The 20009-nt window shown below is 48.2% G+C and overlaps 1 protein-coding gene across 3 annotated transcripts in view; it reads left to right on the top strand.

The window, feature by feature from the left end:
- Window positions 1–19627, top strand: part of LOC147442839 (DNA-directed RNA polymerase V subunit 1-like) — an 84287-nt gene extending 64660 nt beyond the window's left edge. The window contains exons 16-20 of one of the 3 annotated variants that reach the window (XR_015190212.1): window positions 12560–12852; window positions 12938–13111; window positions 13238–13375; window positions 13477–13585; window positions 19023–19627. Coding sequence is in view for 1 of the 3 variants with exons in the window: in XM_086528855.1 (XP_086384981.1) it covers window positions 12560–12852; window positions 12938–13111; window positions 13238–13375; window positions 19023–19091 (674 nt within the window). In the remaining 2 variants the exon portion in view is untranslated. Of the gene's footprint in view, window positions 1–12559; window positions 12853–12937; window positions 13112–13237; window positions 13376–13476; window positions 13651–19022 lie in introns of all 3 variants that reach the window. The other 2 variants (XR_015190211.1, XM_086528855.1) reach the window with 2 other exon arrangements.
- Window positions 19628–20009: the final 382 nt, after the last annotated feature.

A 20009-nucleotide genomic window follows, 5' to 3' on the forward strand; every position in this document is an offset into this window, starting at 1 on the left:
CCTATAATATGTTAACATTAGCTTTACTGGAAGAGACATCATCTTTTACTCTGAGACACACCAGGCCCCTGGGCAATCCATGCCTCACATCAGTGGATACAGATGGGAGACAGCTTACAGACAGGAGACACGCTCAGAGCAAAGAGGACGGGGCTCGGGGGGAGTGGCAGTGTTATTTAGAGAGGATTTGCAGCCATTGATACATATAGCCCGCAGGGATGAGCAGGCTAGGTACATGTGGGTGAGATTGAAAGCAGAGACAGACAGATATCTCAACATTGCTCTTTGCTACTTTCCCCCGAGTACGTCGGTCTATGCATCACCCAAAGGACAGTCCTTTTCTATTTTGGATGATGACATATGGGAGTTCTCTAAAGATGGTGACATTATCATTCTAGGGGACTTCAATTCTAGGACTGCCCATCACCAGTCAGTGTTTTATGATACTTCAGAGGAGATGCTGAGAGAGCTAGATGTTGTAGAGACGGGCCTATCCAGACTATCACACGATGCGGAATATACTGAGTATGGACGACACCTGATAGACATGGGCACCGCACATGGACTGGCCATCTTGAATGGCCTACAGAGGTTTCCTGCTTCGGGAGGCTTCACATGCTTCCCACACAGACATGGAGCCAGCACAGTGGACTATGTCATGGCACAACCGAGCCTCATCTCTAGTATCCAGGACCTCACGGTTGGACCCAAACTTGTTGGTATGGCAGTGGATCATGCTCTTGTATCGCTGACCATTTCTTTTCACTTTAGTGTAGTACACAGGCTACGGGCAGCAGCCCCTACTCGCTACACCTTCACGCGGGAGACGGACTCTGTATACATAGATGGGATCTACAGACGCTTGTACACAGAGGAGCCAGGGCGACCTCTGGAGGAGCTTACTACTATACTGACACAGACACTACATGATGCAGCAGCAAAGGCATACCCACATACCCAGCCTGGGCAGAGACGCTGTTTAGGGAACATGCCCCAAAACAGTTGGTATGATGAGGAATGCCGGGACACTAGAGCTAGACTTCAGAGGGAGGTGCTTTTGGGGAACATCACTCATAGGCAGTCACAGATTGACTTCCGACGCCTAGTGCGGTGGAAGAAGAGGGCATTTTTGGCTCGCCTAGAGCAGGATCTATACCAGCTATTCTTGAGTCAGGACTCACGTGAGGCATGGAGGCTCTTCATGAGCACCCCCCCCCCCCCCCGCCATCACTTCTACAGAGGCCTGGGGCCAGTATGCATCATCTTTGTACAGAGTCCCTGAGCAGCCCCCCCTTCCCGACCCCCCCAATCCATGCCCGCACACATATGTTTTTTTCACCGCTGAGATGGTGAGGAAGGCCATTGACAGGATGAAGACTGGGAGAGCATATGGTCATGATGGCTTAGTAGCTCAGCATTTCATGCATGCCGGAGACTTACTAGCAGAGCTTCTAGCAGTTATGTTTAACCGTGCCATGTGTGAGGGCTTGCCTGATACCTGGAGCCTATCTGCTATTGTACCTATCTTCAAGTCGGGAGACCCTATGGAGCCTGGGAACTATCGCACTATCATGATTGGACACACATTGGCACGGTTGTACGCATCTATTCTTGAGCAGCAGCTGAGTAGATGGGCAGAGAGAGAGGGGATGCGCGCAGCCGGGCAGGCAGGTTTCAGGAGGGGTTTTTCTACTCTTGACCATATTCTGACACTCAGAGCCATCATTGAGGAAGGTAGATCGCGTGGGAGACGGATCTATTGTAGCTTTGTGGATTTCCGTAAAGCATTTGACACAGTGCCCAGAGCAAGATTGATGCGCAGATTACAGCGGATGGGAGTACCCACAGAGCTCATTTGGGGGGTAATGGCATTATACATGTCAGTAGTGGGGCATGTACGCACCCCAGAGGATCATCCACACCGGTTTACTCCACTATTGGGGTGAAGCAGGGCTGCCCGCTCTCTCCTACTCTATTTGGTATGTATGTCGATGAGGTTTCTGACTACATTGAGAGAGATAGTGATAGAGGTGCACAGCTGGCGGGGACATGGATTCCACTATTGTTATATGTTGATGATATTGTTTTGATTTCTGACTCTCCGAAGGGATGCAACGTCACCTGGATGCTTTGCATAGGTTTGCCCAAGAAAGTGGTTTGTCCGTCAACCTTGGTAAAACCAAGGTCATGGTATTTAATACCACCCCACAGTGGATCAGGAGGTCAGCGCCCGCCTTCACATACGGCCAGGAGAAGGTGGAGTATACAGATGCTTACACTTACCTTGGAGTGGGTTTTAGTGGGCCAGCATTTTCATTGAGGAGGGTAGCAGAGACTAGATTGACCAGAGCCCATGCAGCATTGGGTAAATTGGGAAGGATGTGTTCACAGGTTTAGTTTCAGGAACCTCGGACGAAGCTCTGGCTCTATGACACTTTGGTGGCTTCTGTATTGCTCTATGGAGCTGAGGTTTGGGGACCTTCACTGGACCATTACGGGAAGACAGGCCGCAGTGATGGATGGGGGGACATGGAGAAGCCTATGGTCTCTATGATCTCGCGGCTCATTAGGGCCAAGACTTCAGTACCACGTGCTATTATACGAGCAGAGGTAGCTGCCTCCCTATTGGTGGTTGAGGCGCTCACCAGATCTATCTCCTTCATACACCGCATGTGGGAACTTCCCAGAGACAGATATCCAGCCTTGCACTTAGCCGTGCAGGGAGATACAGCATGCTGGTATGGGGAAATGACGTCATGGTTTCAGGCGCATGGGTTCAGCATAGACAGATTGCCTCCTTTCCAGTACTCACTGGATGTGCCCTCTCTGACTCTTACACAGTCCGAGATCACTAGGCTCATTCGCCAGGACTTGACTCAGCTAGACACCAAGAGGACATGGATACAGCCAATACAGAAGCTAGGCACGAAGATGGCTTTCTACAGAGAGCATCTCCTCCAATTTACGGAGGATGGTTTTGTGACCAGGCTCAGATACATGGACACTCACCTGTCTCATGGGATACGATGTGCTATTGGCCAGATACGCACATCTTCACACCAGCTGCGGATCGAGACTGGGAGATACAGCAGAGTACCAGCAGAGGCCAGGACATGCCCCCTGTGTGACATCGAGCCTGAGACAGAGTTGCACTACACATGCCACTGCCCTGCCTACTATGAGATACAAGGCCGCTTCCATTGCTTGTTCAAAGAGGGCTTTGGACCATTATCTAGAGTCATGCAGTATGAGGATCAGATGCCTGGGTTTGTTTTTGCTCGAGCTACGCAGACACAGAGAGAGCTTGATGAGAGGAAAGACTAGCCAGTCTCAGAGATAGATCACAGACTTCTTTAGAGCTGCCATTGGACACCCGGAGGAGTTACTACCACAGCAGAGCTCGTCGCTTTACACCAGAGGCATACTGATCGACCGAGCGACTGAGCTGGGGAGATCCAGACGCCCACGACTGCGGAGGACTACACAACATCGACAGAGGCTGCATCAGAGGATCCGGGTCACTTTGGCTCGACATGCACGACGCCCGGTCAGACTACTGACCATGGAGGAGATTGATGAGATCCGCCAGCGACCAATGCTAGATCTCCTGTGATCTAGCTATCCCAGCTAGCTGTTTTAGCTGCTTAGTCCACACCCAACAGTCTAGGATTCCATAGTATTTTATTTTGTCATTTTATCATTTTGTCATCTTGTTACTCTGACTTTGTATCAGACCCACCACATTGTAACTTTCTGGTCTCATAGGTCACTTTGGCCTTTTGAAGACGTTAATATAACATTTCATTTCATTTCTCTCTCACTTTGGCCTTTTGAAGACGTTAATATAACATTTCATTTCATTTCATCTCTCTCTCTCTCTCTCTCTCTCTCTCTCTCTCTCTCTCTCTCATTTTATTTTGTCATTGTCATTTTTGTTACTCTGACTTTGTATCAGATCCACCACATTGTAACTTTTTGGTCTCATAGGTCATTCTGGCCTTCTGAAGACGTTAATATAACATTTCATTTCGTTTCTCTCATATGATCATGATGGCTTAGTGGCTGAGCATTTCATGCATGCCAAAGATCTACTAGCAGAGCTTTCAGCAATTATGTTTAACTGTGCTATGTGTGAGGGCCTGCCGGACACTTGGAGCCTATCTACGATTGTACCTATCTTCAAGTCAGGAGACCCCATGGAGCTTGGGAACTATCGCACTATCATGATTGGACACACACTGGCACGGTTGTATGCATCCATTCTTGAGCAACAGCTGAGTAGATGGGCAGAGAGGGGAGGAATGCGGGCAGAGAGGGAAGGAATGCGTGCATCTGGCCAGGCAAGGTTCAGGAGAGTCTTCTCTACTCTTGACCATACCTTGACACTCAGGGCCATCATCGAGGTGGGCAGATCTCATGGGAGACGGATCTATTGTAGCTTTGTGGACTTCCGCAAAGCCTTTGACACAGTACCCAAAGCTAGATTGATGCGCAGATTGCAGGAGATGGGAGTACCCACAGAGCTCATTTGGGGGATCATGGCATTGTACAGATCATTAGTAGGGCATGTACGCACCCCTGAGGGACTATCTACACTGGTTCACTCCACTATTGGGGTGAAGCAGGGCTGCCCGCTCTCTCCTACTCTATTCGGTTTGTATGTGGATGAGGTTTCTGACTACATTGAGAGCGATGGTGATAGAGGTGCACAGTTGGCAGGGACATGGATTCCACTTTTGTTATATGCTGATGATATTGTGTTGATCTCCGAATCTCCGGAGGGAATGCAACGTCAATTGGATGCTTTGCATAGGTTTGCCCACGAAAGTGGTTTGTCTGTCAACCTTGGTAAAATTAAGGTTATGATGTTTAATACCATCCCACAGTGGATCAGGAGGCCAGCACCTACATTCACATACGGCCAGGAGACTGTGGAGTACACAAATGCTTACACTTACCTTGGAGTGGTTTTTAGCGGACCTGCATTCTCACTCAGAATAGCAGCAGAGACCAGATGGACTAGAGCCCACGCAGCATTGGGTAGATTGGAGAGGATGTATTGCAGGTTCAGTTTCAGGAGCCTCAGACGAAGCTCTGGCTCTTTGACACTTTGGTGGCTTCTGCATTGCTCTATGGAGCTGAGATATGGGGACCTTCATTGGATCACCACGGGAGGCCGGGTTGCACTGATGGATGGGGGAACATGGAGAAACCTCTTGTCTCTATGATCTCGCGGCTCATTAGAGCCAAGGCATCAGTACCACGGGCCATTATCCAAGCAGAGCTAGCAGCCCCTCCCCACTAGTGATTGAGGCGCTCACCAGATCAGTCTCCTTCATACACCGCACATGGGAACTTCCTAGAAACAGATATGCTCGCATTGCACTTGAGTCCTCTGAACAGTTATCCATGCAAGGAGATACAGCATGCTGGTATAGGGAGATGACATCATGGTTTCAGGCGTATGGGTTCAGCATAGACAGGTTGCCACCCTTCCAGTACTCATGGAATGCACCATCTCTCACTCTTACACAGTCCGAGATCACCAGGCTCATCCGCCAAGACCTGACCCAGCTAGACACCAGGAGGACATGGATACAGCCAGCACAGGAATTGGGCATGAAGGTGGCTTTCTACAGAGACCATCTTCTCTAGCTTACGGAGGATGGTTTTGTAATGAGACCCAGATACATGGACACCCACTTGTCTCATGGGGTACGACGTGCTATTGGCAAGTTACGCACATCTTCTCACCAGCTGCGGATTGAGACTGGGAGATACAGCGGAGTACCAGCAGAGGCCAGGACATGCCCCTTGTGTGACATGGAGCCTGAGACAGAGTTGCACTACACATGCCGCTGCCCCGTCTACTACGAGATACGAGGCCGTTTCCATTGCTTGTTCAGAGAAGGTTTTGGACCACTCTCCAGAGTCATGGGATACGAGGATCAGAGATGCCTGGGTTTGTTCTTGCTCGAGCTGCGCAGACACAGAGATAGCTTGATGAGTGGCGAGGCTAGCCAGTCTCAAAGACGGATCACAGACTTCTTCAGAGCAGGCATGGGACAGCCGCAGGAGCCACTCCCACAGCAGAGCTCCCTTTCGTCTCACACCAGAGGCACACTGATTGATCGAGCGATTGAGCTGGGGAAATCCAGGCGCCCACGATTGCGGAGGACTACACAGCATCGACGGAGGCTACGTTAGAAGATTTGGAGCACTTTGGCCAGGCATGCACGACACCCGGTCAGACTACTAACCATGGAGGAGATTGATGAGATCCGCCAACGACCGATGCTAGATCTCCTGTGATTTAGCTATCCCAGCAAGCCGCCCATTTTGCTTAGTTCACATCGACCAGTCTAGGATCCCATAGTATATATCTTTATTTTGTTATGTTGTTATTTTGTTACTCTGACTTTGTATCAGATCCACCACATTGTAACTTTCTGGTCTCATAGGTCACTTTGGCCTTCTGAAGACGTTAATATAACATTTCATTTGATCTCTCTCTCTCTCTCTCTCTCTCTCAACGATCGATGCTAGATTTCTTGTGATTGTGCTATCCCAACAAGCCGCCCATTTTTTTGCTTAGTTATTGCTTGGCTCACACCGACCTACCTACTTAGGACCCCATAGTATATATCTTTGTTTTGTACTGTTGTTAGGTTATTTTGTTACTCTGACTCTGTATCAGATCCACCACTTTGTAACTTTCAGGTCTCATAGGTCATTATGGCCTTTTGAAGACGTTAATATAACATTTCATTTCATTTCATTTCTCTCTCTCTCTGTCTCTCTACCTGCATCAGAAGAAGCTCTCTCTCTCTCTCTCTCTCTCTCTCTCTCTCTCTCTCTCTCTCTCTCTCTCTCTCTCTCTCTCTCTCTCTCTCTCTCGCGCGCGCGCGCTATCTGCCCCTGCCCCCCCCCCCTCTCTCGCGCTCCCTGCTGCCCCCGCACCCTCTCTCTCTCTCTCTCTCTCTCTCTCTCTCTCTCTCTCTCTCTCTCTCTCTCTCTCTCTCTCTCTCTCTCTCTCTCTCTCTCTCTCTCTCTCTCTCTCTCTCTCTCTCTCTCTCTCGCGCGCGCGCTCCCTGCTCGCCACTCCCCTCGCGCTCCCTTGCTGCCTATCACGCGCCCACCCCCTGCTGTCTATCGCCCCCTCCTGTCTATCGCGCCCCCCCCCCCCCCCCCCTTTCCCTTTTTTGTCTATCGCGGGTTAATCCCCCTGTCTATCGCGCGCGCGCCCCCCCCCCCCCCTCCCCTTTGTCTATCGTGGGTTAATTTTCAGCCTTTTTAAGCTTTTATTTTTGGAGTTTTTATTTTTTTGACTATAGTCTATCGCCCACTCCCCCCCCCCCCCCGGCTCTCTCTCTCTCTCTCTCTCTCTCTCTCTCTCTCTCTCTCTCTCTCTCTCTCAACATATTTAGGGCATCTGGCCACACCACTTCGCGCTGCGCCACTCGTTGCGATCGCCGCCAATGTGGGTGCACAAGTACATCAAGTGCCGCGCCCGCTGCTAGGGTGAGTACACACGCGCATCTAACCCCCTTGCGGACGACGATCAAACATGAGGAAGACGAACGAAAAAGCCGACCCCCTAGAGGATGCCATTCGAAAATGCAAAGAGGAAATGACGGAGAACATCACCAAGATGAACCGCAATCTCTGGGGCACAATAAACATTCTCGAAGGACGTGTGCTGATCCAAGAGAGCAAGATAAGCACGCTGGAAGACCGAGTGACGACCCAAGAGGAAGAGATCACGTCACTCAAGAAATAACTCGCCGAAGCCCGATCAAGAAACACACTGGAAGAGGGTGAACTGCAACCCTCAGTAATTGAAGAAATCAACACGATCAAGGAACAAGTACGGGCCATCAAAGAGGGAGAAGAACAGCACAAAGAAATGACGACTTCTTGGGTGGATGTTCTTACCAAAACCCAACAGAAGGCGGACAAAGCCGAGAAATGGATCAAGGTGGCCAAGAAAGGAAAAGACAAGGAGATAACGCCCACGTCCACACCCAACAACATCATTAACCAGACACTAGAGGAGGAGCAGAGGAGAAGGGTGCGCGCTTTACATGTGAGAATTTGCGGTCTTAAAGACAAAGGCAATGTGGACGAAGAAGTAAAAGAACTCATAGCCTTGATGGGGATTCATGAGCCGACACACACAAGGGCATGGAGAGTGGGCAACATAAAGAAAAATGGAGGCAGTGGAGAAACCTCAAAAGAGAGAGCACTCATCCTCCGTTTTCTCTCCATGGAAGCAAAGAAGTCATTCTTGAAGAAAAGACCAACTCTTAAAGAGACTGGCATCTTTCTTGGGGACGATCTCACCCTCTCGCAGATCGCTCATATGCAGGAAGTAATGCCGGAGATTAGAGCGGCAAGGGGAAAAGGCAAGATCGCTTTCTACCGAGATGGAAAAGTGGTAATACTTGAGCGATGCTCCACATGACGGTGCGAGACTTATGGGACCACACTCAAAGTAGCTGCCTGGAACTGCAATGGATCTATGCGTCTTGATGTGGGTGCTTTTGAGGATAGCTTTACTGGAAGAGACATCATCTTTTACTCTGAGACACACCAGGCCCCTGGGCAATCCATGCCTCACATCAATGGATATAGGTGGGAGACAGCCTACAGACGGGAGACACGCTCAGAGCACAGAGGGCGGGGCTCGGGAGGAGTGGCAGTGTTATTTAGAGAGGATCTGCAGCCACTGATACATATAGCCCGCAGGGACGAGCAGGCTAGGTACATGTGGGTGAGACTGAAAGCAGAGACAGGCAGATACCTCTATCTAGCTATTTGTTACTTCCCCCCAAGTACATCAGTTTATGCACCACCCATAGGACAGTCCCCTTTCTCTATTTTGGATGATGATATATGGGAGTTCTCTAGGGACGGTGACATTATCATCCTCGGGGACTTCAATGCTAGGATTGCCCATCACCAAGCAGTGTTTTATGATACTTCAGAGGAGATGCTAAGAGAGATAGAGGTGGCAGAGACGGGCCTTTCCAGACTATCACACGATATGGAATACACTGAGTATGGGCGACACCTGATAGACATGGGCACTGCACATGGATTGGCTATCTTGAACGTCCTACAGAGATTTCCTGCTGCGGGAGGCTTTACATGCTTCCCACACAGACATGGAGCCAGCACGGTGGACTATGTCATGGCACAACCGAATCTCATCCCTAGTATCGAGGATCTCACTGTTGGGCCCAGACCGGTCGAGGTGGCGGTGGATCATGCTCTGGTGTCAATGACCATCTCCTTCCATTTCAGTGCAGCACACAGGCCACGAGTAGCAGCCCCTACTCGCTACACATTCACAAGGGAGACGGACTCTGTATACATGGACGGAATCTACAGACGCCTATGCACTGAGGACCCGGGGCGACCTCTGGAGGAGCTAACTACTATACTGACACAGACATTACATGAGGCAGCAGGTGAAGCATACCCACACACCCAGCCTGAGCAGAGCCGCCGATTTGGGAGCATGCCTTAGAACAGCTGGTACGATGAGGAGTGCCGCCAGACTTCAGAGGGAGGTGCTGTTGGGGGACGTCACTCACAGACAGTCACAGATGGACTTCCGACGCCTGGTGCGGCAGAAGAAGAGGGCTTTTTTGGCTAAACTCGAGCAGGATCTATATCAGCTATTCTTGAGTCAAGACTCGCGTGAGGCGTGGCGGCTCTTTCATGAGCAGTCCCCCCCCTGCTATTTCCTCCACAGAGACCTGGGGTCAGTACGCATCATCTTTGTACACAGTACCTGGACAGCCGCCCCTCCCCAACCCCCCCGACCCATGCCCACATACATGTGTCTTTTTCACTGCTGAGATGGTGAAGAAAGCCATTGACAGGATGAAGATTGGAGAGCATATGATCACGAGGGCCTAGTAGCTGAGCATTTCATGCATGCCAAAGACCTACTAGCAGAGCTTCTAGCAGTTATGTTTAACCGTGCCATATGTGAGGGCCTACCGGACACTTGGAACCTATCTACAATCGTACCTATCTTCAAATCAGGAGACCCCATGGAGCCTGGGAATTATCGCACTATTATGATTGGGCACACACTGGCACGGTTGTATGCATCCATTCTTGAGCAACAGCTGAGTAGATGGGCAGAGAGGGAAGGAATACGTGCAACTGGGCAGGCAGGATTCAGGAGAGGCTTCTCTACTCTTGACCATATCCTAACACTCAGGGCCATCATCGAGGAAGGCAGATCTCATGGGAGACGGATCTATTGTAGCTTTGTGGACTTCCGCAAAGCTTTCGACACGGTACCCAGAGCTAGACTGATGCGCAGATTACAGGAAATGGGAGTACCCACAGAACTCATTTGGGGGATCATGGCATTGTACAGATCAGTGGTAGGGCATGTACGCACCCCGGAGGGACTTTCTACACCGGTTCACTCCACTATTGGGGTGAAGCAGGTCTGCCCGCTCTCTCCCACTCTTTTCGGTATGTATGTGGATGAGATTTCTGACTACATTGACAACGATGGGGATAAAGGTCCTCAGTTGGCAGGGACATGGATTCCACTTTTGCTATATGCTGATGACATAGTGTTGATCTCCGAATCCCCAGAGGAAATGCAACGTCAATTGGATGCTCTGCATACGTTTGCCCACGAAAGTGGTTTGTCTGTCAACCTGGGTAAAACCAAGGTTATGGTGTTTAATACCACTCCACAGTGGATCAGGAGGTGAGCACCTACACTCACATACGGCCAGGAGACTGTGGAGTACATAGACGCTTACACTTACCTTGGAGTGGTTTTTAGCGGACCTACATTCTCACTCAGAAGAGCAGTAGAAACCAGACTTACTAGAGCCCACGTAGCATTGGGTAGATTGGAGAGGATGTGTTCGCAGGTTCAGTTTCAGGAGCCTCGGACGAAGCTCTGGCTCTTTGACACCTTGGTGGCCTCAGCATTGCTCTATGGAACCGAGATATGGGGACCTTCACTGGATCACCACGGGAGGACAGGTCGCTCAGACGGATGGGGGAACATGGAGAAACCCCTCGTCTCTATGATCTCGCGGCTCATTAGAGCCAAGGCATCAGTACCACGGGCCATTATCCGAGCAGAGCTAGCAGCCCCCCCACTTGTAGTGGAGGCGCTCACCAGATCAGTCTCCTTCATAAACCGCACATGGGCACTTCCTAGAGACAGATATGCTCGCATAGCACTTGAATCCTCTCGACAGTTAGCCATACAAGGAGATACAACATGCTGGTATGGGGAGATGACATCATGGTTTCAGGCACATGGGTTCAGCATAGACCGGCTGCCACCATTCCATTACTCATTGGATGCACCATCTCTCACCCTTACACAGTTAGAGAACACCACGCTCATACGCCAAGACCTGACCCAGCTAGACACCAGAAGGACATGGATACAACCAGCACAGGAATTGGGCACGAAGATGGCTTTTTACAAAGACCACCTTCTCCAGCTTACGGAAGATGGTTTTGTGGCGAGACCCAGATACATGGATACCCACTTGTCTCATGGGATACGATGTGCTATTGGCCAGTTACGCACATCTTCTCACCAGTTGCGGATTGAGACTGGGAGATACAGCGGAGTACCAGCAGAGGACAGGACATGCCCCTTGTGTAACATGGAACCTGAAACAGAGCTACACTATACATGTCGCTGCCTCGTCTACTACGAGATACGAGGCCGCTTCCATTGCTTGTTCAGAGAAGGTTTTGGACCACTCTCAAGAGTCATGGGATACGAAGATCAGAGATGTCTGGGTTTGTTCTTGCTCGAGCTGTGCAGACACAGAGATACCCTGATGAATGGTGAGGCCAACCAGTCTCAAAGACGGATCACAGACTTCTTCAGAGCAGACACGGGACAGCCGCAAGAGCCACTCCCACAGCAGAGCTCCCCCTCGTCTCACACTAGAGGCACACTGATTGACCGAGCGATTGAACTGGGGAAATCCAGGCGCCCGCGACTGCGAAGAACTACACAGCATCGACGGAGGCTACTACAGAAAATTCGGAGCACGCTGGCCAGGCATGCACGACGCCCGGTCAGACTACTAACCATGGAGGAAATTGATGAGATTCGCCAACGGCTGATGCTAGATCTCTTGTGATTCAGCTATCCCAACAAGCCGCCCATTTTTTGCTTAGTCTTTTGCTTGGTTCACATCGATCAACTTAGGACCCCATAGTATAAATCTTTGTTTTGTACTGTTGTTAGGTTATTTTGTTACTCTGACTTTGTATCAGATCCACCACTTTGTAACTTTCGGGTCTCATAGGTCATTATGGCCTTTTGAAGACGTTAATATAACATTTCATTTCATTTCTCTCTCTCTCTCTCTCTCTCTCTCTCTCTCTCTCTCTCTTTTGCAAACTTAAATATACATTTCATTCCATTTCTCTTTAATGCATCCCATCAAAGTCAAGTTATCAACTATTGTTATTGATAGGATATTGAGTATTTTTTATTGTGAGTAAGTAGGAGCTGCTAAAGAAAATGCCTATTTTGTAGGTGACAGGCGAATAAAATCTGTATCGATCGTGCCATCTGACATGGCTTCTGAGCCATGGATGGCCCATCTTGGTAATGCCTATTGTGGGCCACAGAAAGATGAAATAGCTATAGAAGTTGTCGTCCACAACAAATCAAAATACATTAGAAAGAAAAGTGATGCATGGCACATAGTTCAGGAATTATGTGGACCAGTTTTGCATTTGATAAACTGGTCACGGAGCATGCCTAGTAGCATCCAAGGGATAGCAAGTTTATATGGGATTGAAGCTGCTCACAACTGTATATATCAGGTTAGTCTTACTGCAATAAGGATGTTTATTGCTTCATGAAGCATGCGTGCTGCTTAAAATAACTAGGATGCGTGTCCTGTTGCAGAGACTGAAGTCTGTCTTGTCAATGTTTGACAAGACAGTATACAGTCACCATGTATCGCTGATTACTGACCTTATGACACATTCTGGGAATGTTATTGGCCTCAATGCTTCTGGATTTCGAGAGTTTAACAACACAGTGCATGTTTCAGCACCCATTACACAGAGCCTCTTTCAGGTAACTAAATTTAATGCCACATGCTGATTATGTACTACTATTGCTTAGGGTAGAAGAACAGACTCAAAAGAATGCTCAATTCAATTCTTCAAGCTTGATATATATGCCTTTGCTTCATATCTCTAGAACTCTATCAAACATATCCAAGATGCAGCATTCAAAGGCAAATGTGATGATCTATCTGGAACACTACCTGCTATCTGCTGGGGAAAACCTGCGCCTGTTGGTACAGGTGCTAAGTTCGAGATCTTGTGGAAAGAATCGGTAAGCTCTAGTGTCAGGTGTCAGACCTGCTTGCTTGTTAAAGGGAGGAATAAGTTGTTCTGGTTGGATTGTGCATTTCTTAACTTTGGTGAGGGCTGCAGAAGCCGATATGTGAAAATCAACCAGGGTGATAATGTGCCTGGAGGAAGAATCTGTGGTGCAGCTTTTCTATCAAATGTGGTCTGCTGCAACGAAATGCACATGGAGTTGGTAAAAAAAGCTACTTTCATACGTAAACAGCCATCGTAATTTACGAATGCAGCAGTATTAAGAAGGTAATTTGATAAGTAATGAACCACTGTCTAGAGGGGCCAACCCATTTTCAAAGAGCCTAAATCCAGATCTCATTCTGTCAAAAATTAGTATGGTGAGTACCCTTGAATGTTATGGCTTTCACATAAGGACAATAGTTGAGTGTGCTCAATTATCCGATAATATACCCAGCCAGATTGTAATGCTTATGAAAGACAAGATGAACACACTTAAGTTTGTCAGGTGAATGAAGGAAAGAAATTTGTCTCGTTCTGAGAGCATTTCATTGACGCATGAGATTTATTGAAGATTATGCACTGGCCATTTCTAGCCAATGGTTCGGACCCTTGTTGAGGTTCAAAGGTAGCATAAATATACTAATTGCTCCATTGTGGAAGTCTAAATGCATGACATTGAGCCAATTGTGCAGATGAATGTAACTTTGCCTTGTTGACAAGAAGTTATTATCTTCCCCATCTGTTGTGGTAGTAGCTCTTCCAGGTGTCCAGTGCCTGCTCTAAAGAAGTCTGTGATGTGTCTCTGAGACTGGCTGGCCTCTCCTCTCATCAGGCTCTCTCTGTGTTTGCGTAGCTCGAGCAGAAACAAGCCCAGGCATCTATGATCCTCGTACCTCATGACTTTGGAGAGTGGTCCAAAGCCCTCTCTAAACAAGCAGTGGAAGCGGCCTCGTATCTCGTAGTAGACGGGGCATTGGCATGTGTAGTGTAACTCTGTCTCAGGCTCCATGTCACACAGGGGGCATGTTTTGGCCTCTGTTGGTACTCTGTTGTATCTCCTAGTCTCGATCCACAGCAGCTGGTGTGAAGATGTGCGTTATGTGGCCAATAGCACACCGTATCCCATGAGACAAGCAGGTGTCCATGTATCTGGGCCTCGTCACAAAACCCGTCTGCCGTAAGCTGGAGAAGATGCTCTCTGTAAAAAGCCATCTTCGTGCCTAGCTCCTGTGCTGGCTGTATCCATGTCCTCCTGGTGTCTAGCTGAGTTGGACCGTGTAAGAGTCAGGGAGGGTGCATCCAATGAGCACTGGAAGGGGGGCAATCTGTCTATACTAAACCCATGCGCCTGGAACCATGATGTCATCTCCCCATACCAACATGTTATATCTCCCTGCATGGCTAACTATCGAGAGGACTCAAGTGCAAGGCAGGCGTATCTGTCTCTGGGAAGTTCCCACATGCGGTGTATCAAGGAGACAGACCTGGTGAGCGCCTCAACCACTAGTGGGGGGGCAGCTAGCTCTGCTCGGATAATGGCACGTGGTACTGAAGCCTTGGCTCTAATGAGCCGCGAGATCATAGAGACCAGGGGCTTCTGCATGTCCCCCCATCCATCAGTGCGACCTGTCCTCCCGTGATGATCCAATGAAGGCCCCGAGATCTCAGCTCCATAGAGCAATGCAGAAGCCACCAAAGTGTCAAAGAGCCAGAGCTTCGTCCGAGGCTCCCGAAACTGAACCTGTGAACACATCCTCTCCAATCTACCCAATGCCGAATGGTCTCTTGTCAATCTAGTCTCTGCTGCTCTCCTCAATGAAAATGTTGGTCCACCAAAAACCACTCCAAGGTAAGTGTAAGCATCTGTATACTCCACCGTCTCCTGGCCGTATGTGAATGCGGGCGCTGACCTCCTGATCCACTGTGGGATGGTATTAAATACCATGACCTTGGTTTTACCAAGGTTGACAGACAAACCACTTTCATGGGCAAACCTATGCAAAGCATCCAAGTGACGTTGCATCCCCTCCGGAGAGTCAGAGATCAACACAATATCATCAGCATATAACAATAGCAGAATCCATGTCCCTGCCAACGGTGCACCTCTATCCCCATCTCTCTCAATGTAGTCAGAAACCTCATCCACATATATACCAAATAGAGTAGGAGAGAGGGGGCACAATGCCATGATCCCCCAAATGAGCTCTGTGGGTACTCCCATCTCCTGTAATCTGCGCATCAATCTAGCTCTGGGTATTGTGTCAAATGCTTTGCGGAAGTCCACAAAGCTACAATAGATCCGTCGTCTCCCACAGAATCTGCCCTCCTCGATGATGGCCTTGAGTGTCAAGATATGGTCAAGAGTAGAAAAACCTCTCCTGAACCCTGCCTGCCCAGCTGCACGCATTTCCTCTCTCTCTGCCTATCTACTCAGTTGCCGCTCAAGAATGGATGCGTACAACCGTGCCAATGTGTGTCCAATCATGATAGTGCGATAATTCCCAGGCTCCATAGGGTCTCTTGATTTGAAGATAGGTACAATTGCAGATAGACTCCAAGTATCAGCCCTCACACATGGCACGGTTAAACATAACTGCTAGAAGCTTGGCTAGTAGATCTTTGGCATGCATGAAATCACCATCTCAGTGGTGAAAAAAGCACGTGTGTGGGTATGGATCGGGGGGAGGGGCGGGGGGTCGGGAAGGGGCGGCTGTCCAGAAACTGTGTACAAAGATGATGCGTACTAACCCCAAGTCTCTGTAGAGGTAATGGCAGGGGGGGGGGGAGACAGCTCATGAAAGCGCCGCCATGCCTCACGCAAGTCCTAACTCAAGAATAGCTGGTAGAGATCCTGCTCTAGTCGAGCCAAAAATGCTCTTTTCTTTCGCCGCACTAGGCGTCGGAAGTCAATCTGTGACTGTCTGTGAGTGATGCCCCCCAAAAGCACTTCACTCTGAAGTCTAGCACTATTTTGGCGGCATTCCTCATCATACCAGCTGTTCTGAGGCATGCTCCCATAACGGCGTCTATGCTCGGGTTGGGTGTGTGGGTATGCCTCTGCTATTGTATCATGTAATGTTTGTGTCAGTATAATAGTCAGCTCCTCTAGAGGTCGCCCTAGCTCCTCAGTGCATAGGCGTCTGTAGATCCCGTCTATGTATACAAAATTCGTCTCCTGCATGAGGGTCTAGCGAGTAGGGACTGCTACCCGTGGACTATGTGCTACATTGAACTGGAAAGAGATGGTCAACGACACAATAGCATGATCCATTGCCACCCCAACAGGTCTGGGCCCAACTATGAGATCCTGGATACTAGAGATGAGGCTTGGTTGTGCCATGACATAATCCACTGTGCTGGCTCCATGTCTATGGAAAGCATGTAAAACCTCCCGCAGCGGGAAATCTCTGTAGGCCATTCAAGATGGCCAATCCATGTGCAGTCCCCATGTCTATCAAGTGCCGTCCATACTCAGTATGTTCCCCATCTTGTGATAGTCTGGATAGGCCCGTCTCTGCAACATCCAGCTCTCTCAGCATCTCCTCTGAAGTATCATAAAATACTGTCTGATGATGGGTAGTACTAGCATTGAAGTCCCCTAGAATGATAATGTCACCATCTTTAGAGAATTCCCATATGTCATCATCCAAAATAGAGAAGGGGGACTGTCCTCTAGGTGGTGCATATACTGATGTACTTGGGGGAAAGTAGCAAATAGCAATGTAAAGATATATGCCAGTCTTTGCTCTCAATCTCACCCACATGTACCTAGCTTGCTCATCCGTGCGAGCTATATGTATCAATGTTGCAACTCCTCCCTGAATAACACTCACTCCTCTTGAGCCCCACCCTCTGTGCTTTGATCGTGTCTCCTGTCTACAAGCTGTCTCCCATCTCTATCCCCACTAATGTGAGGCTGCAGGCATAGACTGCCCAGGGGCTTGATGTGTCTCAGAGTAGAAGATGATGTCTCTCCAATTAAAACTCTCCTCAAAAGCACCCACATCAAGACGCATAGATCCATTACAATTCTTGGTAGCAACTTTGAGTGTGGTCCCATAGGTCTCACACCGTCATGTGGAGCTTGGCTCCAATATCATCACTCTTCCATCTCGGTAAAAATCAATCTTACCTTTTTCCCTTGCCGCTCTAATCTCTGGCATTACCTTTGCATATGGGCAACCTGTGAGAGGGTAAGGTCATCCCCAAGAAAGATGCCCGTCTTCTTAAGAGTTGGTCTCTTCTTCAAAAAGTCCTTCGCTTCCATGGAGGGAAAATGAAGGATAAGTGCCCTTTCTTTCGAGGTTTCCTCGCTCCAACTTTTCTTGTTGCCCACTCTCCAAGCTCTTGAGTGCATCGGCTCATGAACTCCCATCAAAACCATGAGTTCTTTTACCTCTTCGTCTACATTATCTGTCTTTTAGGCCGCAAATTCTCACATGTAGAGTGTACACGTCTTCTTTGCTCCTCTTCGAGTGTCATGTTGATAATGGGTCGGCCTTGGCATTCTGCTTCCTCATGTTTGGTCGTTGTTAACAAACGAGAGGAAATTTTGCGGCGGAAGGAGACCTACACGCACAAGGACTTCCACATTATGCATGCAAAGCCCCGCTTTATTCAATTTCTGCAATTTCTACCAGTTCTGCAATTTTCTGAAATCAGCAATTTCTGACTTCTGCTGTTTTCTGAAAAATCTGCAATATTTGAAATTCTGCCCTGAAAAATTTCTACGAATTTCTGACTGCCTGTTGTACCTGTTGGGGGGGGGGGGGGATTGCAAGGCAGCGTGAGAGAGCGAGGGAGAGAGAGTGCGTGAGGGGGGGGCGGGGGCGGGGGCGGGATTGCAAGGCAGCGCGAGAGAGAAATGAAATGAAATGTCATATTAACATCTTCAAAAGGCCAAAATGATCTATGAGACCAAACTGTTACAAAACTGTGAATCTGATACCATGTATGGGTACAAAAAGACTAGAACAAAAATACTACTACTACTAGAATCCATCCTCATATGCACTCTGGATGTCGTGAGAGTATGGCTCAAATCCTCTGTTGTAGTCTCCGTCGATGCTGTGTAGCCCCTCTCCTCAATCGTTTTCCGTAGCTCCAGTGCTCGGTCGATGAGAGTGGTCGAATTAGTGTGGGCCGAGCTCTGCAGTGATGGCTGCTCCTCTGGCTGTCCCGTATCTAGTGAAAAGAAATCTGTAATCCGTCTTTGGAACTCTCTCTCTCTGGCTCTCCCCAGTAAAGTGTCTCTATATCTGTGTAACTCAAGTAGATATAGCCCAAGACATCTCTGATCCTCATAACTCATGACCTGAAGAAAGGACCGAAATCCTCTCTGAATAAGCAGTGGAAATGGCCCCGAATCTCATAGTACACTGTGCAATGACATATGTAATGTAGCTCTGTCTCTGGCTCTAGGTGGCATAAGCGGCATGTGAGAGAGAGAGAGAGAGAGAGAGAGAGAGAGAGAGAGAGAGAGAGAGAGAGAGATTTTACTTGCTTCTTAGAGAATGTTTACCTATGTCTGCAACAAAAAGCCTAGATTAACTTGAGACCTAGTAAAGTGTGCTTGCTTGTACAACTGGTCTGTGAAAATTATACAGTTTGAAGTATGATATACATAGAAATGTTCATGTTGCTTGCTTTAAATGCAGATAAAGTCAATTTTTTTTATAAAGCTGGTTGAGACTAGAGGTGTGCTCGAGACAGTTCCAGCGAATTAGCGTGGACATTTGAGATAATAAGGGCTGATGCTTAGTTTTATCACCTTATTGAATGTCCATAGTATATGGTAATATGCAATAGGTGAAACCTCCGACAGGGAAATGCAATGCCAAGATGCAAGCTGATATGAAGCTCTGTTTCGAAACTTTTTGACTGGTATTCATAACCAACAAGTTACCCGGCAGCAGCCTGTTGTTGGTACTAATGTCTTGTCAGGGTCATCATGTAAATGTAATTATACCTCTTCTATCCCATGTATAAATGTACAGTTTTAACTATTGTTAATAAGCTTAAGCTTGAACATCCCATGTACATCCTACAGCCTGCATATTTATATGTCTTGGGCTTGCACCTTGCATACTCATTGCAAGTTGAATTATGTACCTTTTGGCTTTGATATGCTCCTACAGCCTGCATATTTATATGTCTTGGGCTCTTTGTACTTGGGCTTGCACCTTGCATACTCATTGCAAGTTGAATTATGTACCTTTTGGCTTTGATATGAAAATCGATGGAATTGTGTCTTTGGCAGGAACAATTCTTGTGTGAGTGCATCACTTTTTTTTTTTTTTTTTTCCTCCGGAAAGGATAACACATTGCCAATTAATGTGTGGAAGATTCAATGTTTGGTGTCTGATTCAAAGACTATTGTAGATTCAAAATTTTGGTAGCACTTTTTCTTATCACCTATGAAACAAATTAACCATTTCAAGTCACCAAAAAAAAAGGTTGCTGCAAGAAAAGAGCATATTGAGGTGTGTTCACTCTAGCCGTGAGGCTCTGAGAAGGAGATTGGTGCAAGAAACTCTGAATGTAGCGTAGCCACCAAAATTTGGAGTCCTAAAAAGTGGTAGCACTTGCAAATTAAGAACATCAACTTTGTACATGGCACAATTGGTAGGAAATATGCCTTATAT

Source organism: Adiantum capillus-veneris, chromosome 14, assembly GCF_014529385.1.
Source record: "Adiantum capillus-veneris isolate H3 chromosome 14, ASM1452938v2, whole genome shotgun sequence".
NCBI classification, from domain to species: domain Eukaryota; kingdom Viridiplantae; phylum Streptophyta; class Polypodiopsida; order Polypodiales; family Pteridaceae; genus Adiantum; species Adiantum capillus-veneris.